This window comes from Octopus bimaculoides, chromosome 11 (genome assembly GCF_001194135.2).
Source record: "Octopus bimaculoides isolate UCB-OBI-ISO-001 chromosome 11, ASM119413v2, whole genome shotgun sequence".
Taxonomy (NCBI): domain Eukaryota; kingdom Metazoa; phylum Mollusca; class Cephalopoda; order Octopoda; family Octopodidae; genus Octopus; species Octopus bimaculoides.
Window position 1 is genome coordinate 16,268,642 of NC_068991.1, and position 4,111 is coordinate 16,272,752.

Here is a 4,111-nt window from a genome sequence, read left to right on the forward strand (position 1 = left end):
TTTTTTTTTTTTTTTGTTAGTTTTCTTTTTCAGGCATAATGTATTTAGAACTAGCTGATTCTATGTCTTCCTTTTTTAAGATGGTAGGTTGTGATTTGAGAGAATGCAATATATATAGGGTTCTTCCCATTGGCTCATATTGTTGATGCAGCTGAATTTTTAAAAAAATAAATTTTTGTACCCATATCTCAAGTGTTTCTGTCTAAGTTAAGAATTTATCAAGGATTATTTTGATAATAATTTTGTTATTATTAAGTTGGTACCAGAACATAATTTAAGCTTGAATTAATTATGAATTTAGGGTTTCCTAGTTTGATAATGATAGCTACTTGATAGTATTATCTGTGATTATAAGTAGCTTCCTTTGTATAAATATCCCCTTCTTATATCAATTTTTTTTTGTTATTGTTTCAGGTTTTATCAACAAATAGATGATCAAAAACGGGCTTTACGGGATCAAATCAGACTAGCAGTTGACATGAATAAACCAATTATCATACACTGTAGAGATGCTGAAGAAGATTGCCTTCAGATTTTTCTGGAAGTAAGTTTTAGCTAAGCTCTTCAAAGTGATTCATCTTTCAACTGTTGTATTAAGGAGTTATCTTAACTACACCTGCATAGAAATCTTGTCGTTATCATTATTTAACATCCATATTCCATGCTGGCAGGGATTGAATTGTTTGACAGAATCTATTTGGTCTAATGATCACATGTTCCAGCATCTACATATGTATGGTTTTTCTTAATGACATGATGATGATGATAATGCATGCTGTCAAGTCTTACTTGTTTGCAAGCGACAGCTATAGTTGTAGGTTATTATATATAATGTGCTTATTACAAAATACATTTAATATTTTAAGAATAATTTCCTTTCTATTTTATTCAAGGAATGTCCTCAGAACTGGCCCATCCACCTTCATTGCTACACAAATTCCTATAATTGTGCACAGAAATGGCTGAATGCCTTTCCAAACCTTTGCATTGGACTAACTCCCAAAGTGACTTACAAAAGTTCCACAGCACTCCATGACACAGCTCACAGGATATCTTTAGACCGTCTTCTTTTGGAAACTGATGCTCCCTACTTTATTCCTTCAATGGTAAGTAAAAAGATTTGTCTCATGATGTGTCTGCATCTTCTTTTCCTTTTTTTTTCTTTTTGCTTTAAATTCTGATATAATTGTGAACGGTATTTGTAGAAAATTTCATTAAAAAAAACCTATTCTTTTGAAATTTTTATCTGAAAGGTATTTGTTGAAATTTCATTAAAAAATATCCATTTTTCACATTGTTTTGAATTAATCATGCATTATCTTGTTGCTCTGAGATTTTGAAGACGTGATTGTTTATAATTTGAATGACATTGTCAGGTAGGTGTAAGAAGCCAGATCTGGCCAGTTTGAACTTAAAACAAGTAAAATATCCTGAGCTGGATATGGCCGGTTTAAATGGTAAAGGGTTAATTTGGAGCTACTTCAAAATTTGTTTGGGTCGTTTTTTCTCATATACTCTTTTACTCTTTTCAGTCATTTGACTGTGGCCATGCTGGAGCACCGCCTTTAGTCGAGCAAATCGACCCCAGGCCTTATTCTTTGAAAGCCTAGTACTTATTTTATCGGTCTCTTTTGCCGAACTGCTAAGTTACGGGGACGTAAGCACACCAGCATTGGTTGTCAAGTGATGTTAGGGGTACAAACACAAACATACAAACATATACACACACAAGTATATATATATATATATACATATATACGACAGGCTTCTTTCAGTTTTCCATCTACCAAATCCACTCACAAGGCTCTGGTCGGCCCGAGACTATAGTAGAAGACACTTGCCCAAGGTGCCACGCAGAGGGAATGAACCCAGAACCATGTGGTTGGTAAGCAAGCTACTTACCACTCCTGCGCCTATAGTTACCTTTCATCTTTCTCTCCTATTAGACCTTAGCTAATAGTGTCAGTTAACAAATATTCATTCTATGTGGTGATTCATAATGTTCTGCACCATTTTTACAATGTTAATTGATTGGATGTTTCTCTGTAAATCCAGTGATGAGGGTAGATAAGATGAATGAAAACTCAGACAAATCTTAGTGTGGTCATTTTCAAAACACAGCCTCTCTGACATTGCGGAGCAGCCAAAGAAGATAGATCCACAAACTTTACTTTCTCATTCTTAACAATTTGTTCATCTTTTTTTTGTAGGTTTCACAGAATTCAATGGTTACCTCACATCCGGGAATGGCTTTCTCTGTCGCAGAAACTGTCGCAGACCTAAAGAACATCAGTGTGAAAGAAGTTCTGAAAGCTTGCCTGGAGAATACACAGAGACTTTACGGAATCAAACTATAGAAATAAACAAAAAAATTTTTTAAAAAAAGTAAAATTTACCATATCAGAATTTAATTATTATTTTTCCTTCATTGAAATATATCAAATTTTTTTCATTATTTTCTTCACGTTTATTTTTAATTTTTTACCCCAAATGTTTTTGTCCCTCCTAAAGTACCAAATCTTGGGTTGCAGCTTTATATCTGCTGAAGGTATTTCAGCTTAACAATTGTTTCTACAAAAAGTGTAAAACCTGCAATTCTGAGAAGAGATTAATCAATGTCATCAACCCCAGATCTTTATTGGTATTTCATTTGATCACACCCCAAATGGATGAAAGGTGAAGTTAATCTTAGTAGCAGGATTTGAACTCAGACTGTGTGATTAAGAAGTTTGCTTCCTAACCATGTTGTGTCCAGTTCAATTCCACTGCGTGGCGCCTTGGGTGGGTGTCTTTCACTGAAGTCCTGTACCAAACAAAGCTTCATGAACGGATTTTATTGATAGAAACTAGTCCAGTGTGTGTGTGTGTGTGTTAGTGTATATGTGTGTGTGTATATGCATGTGTCTGTGTGTTTGGGTATAGCTTTGTCCTGAAATCACATAATAGTTGTGAGCAAGCATCACCATCATACAAGCAAGGTTGTTCATTTCTAGTCTTGGGAAAATATTTTGCCTGGAAACAGGTGATGCTTGGTGACAGAAAAGGCATTCAGCAGTAGAGAGAAATTCTGCCTTAGCAAATTCCGTCTGACCCATGCAAGCATGAGAAATTGGACATTGAATAATGATGAAGGTAAAGAGTTGGAACTAATATCACTAAGCACTTTCTCTTACACTGAAACGATTCTGCCAGCTCATCACATGTATTTCTGCAAAATGGACTCCTCCTCTGAAGATGATGTATGAATGTTCAGCTTTTGCTGAATGACCTGTTCAAATGTGCATGCCAGACATTAGCTCACTCTCTCCATAAAATATACACTCTGAACAGGTGCACAGTATACCAAGAGTCAGGTGATGAAGTGTTTTGCTCAAGAATGCAATGCACCACCCATTCTAAGAATTGAAACGCATGTGCAACACCCTAACCACTAGGTCATGTGCCCTCACAGTGAACAAAATACTTCATTTTATCTTTTTAATCCACTATTTACTCTTATCCACCATCCACTCTTCAACCCTATTCAATTTTTACTGTTGTTGTCCACTCCATCTCTTTCCCATCTTTCACCCCACCATGCACTATTGCAACCTTCACCAACCCTCTTGGTCCCTCTATCCCCATCCCTTTCTACTCACCTTGTTCCTTGGGGGCCCACTCAACCACATCATCACCATTATTTCTAACTCTCTTTTTAGCATCACCTTAGCCACTCCCACCCTCTCTTCTACAATATGAATAATCAAGTAGCTTCCCTGCAGCAAGAAACCTCTTCTGCTCTGGGCCCCTTCTCTCATACTTTAGCCCTTCATCTCAAGGCATAAAGCTTTCCCTTCGGAGTTCGGAGTTTTGCAAGCTGCTTGGCAACCTCACTGGTGCTGGTGGCAGGAAAAATGCATCCAATGTATGATGTAAAATTGTTGGCATTAGGAAAGGTATTCAGCCATAGAAACTATTCCAGAGCAGACACTGGAGCACAATGCAGTCCTTGGATCCATCACATCCCGTCCAACCCATGCCAGAATGGAACATGGACATTAAATTATAATGATTCTACATTTCTTCATTTCACCAAGGTATCTGTAATATGTAAGCTTTTTTTTTTTTTTTT

General features: G+C 36.4%; 2 protein-coding genes across 2 annotated transcripts in view; one reads left to right on the plus strand and one right to left on the minus strand.

Moving 5' to 3' along the window:
* The window catches only part of LOC106869726 (putative deoxyribonuclease TATDN2), a 25,212-nt gene extending 22,801 nt beyond the window's left edge, over positions 1-2,411 (plus strand). Inside the window, exons 4-6 of the mRNA XM_014915577.2 lie at positions 415-544; positions 894-1,106; positions 2,211-2,411. Coding sequence (XP_014771063.1) covers positions 415-544; positions 894-1,106; positions 2,211-2,357 — 490 coding nt within the window. The 3' untranslated portion in view covers positions 2,358-2,411. The remainder of the gene's footprint in view (positions 1-414; positions 545-893; positions 1,107-2,210) is intronic.
* Positions 1-4,111, minus strand: part of LOC106869728 (apoptosis regulator BAX) — a 134,077-nt gene that overhangs the window by 122,198 nt on the left and 7,768 nt on the right. The gene's annotated exons all lie outside the window — the stretch shown is intronic.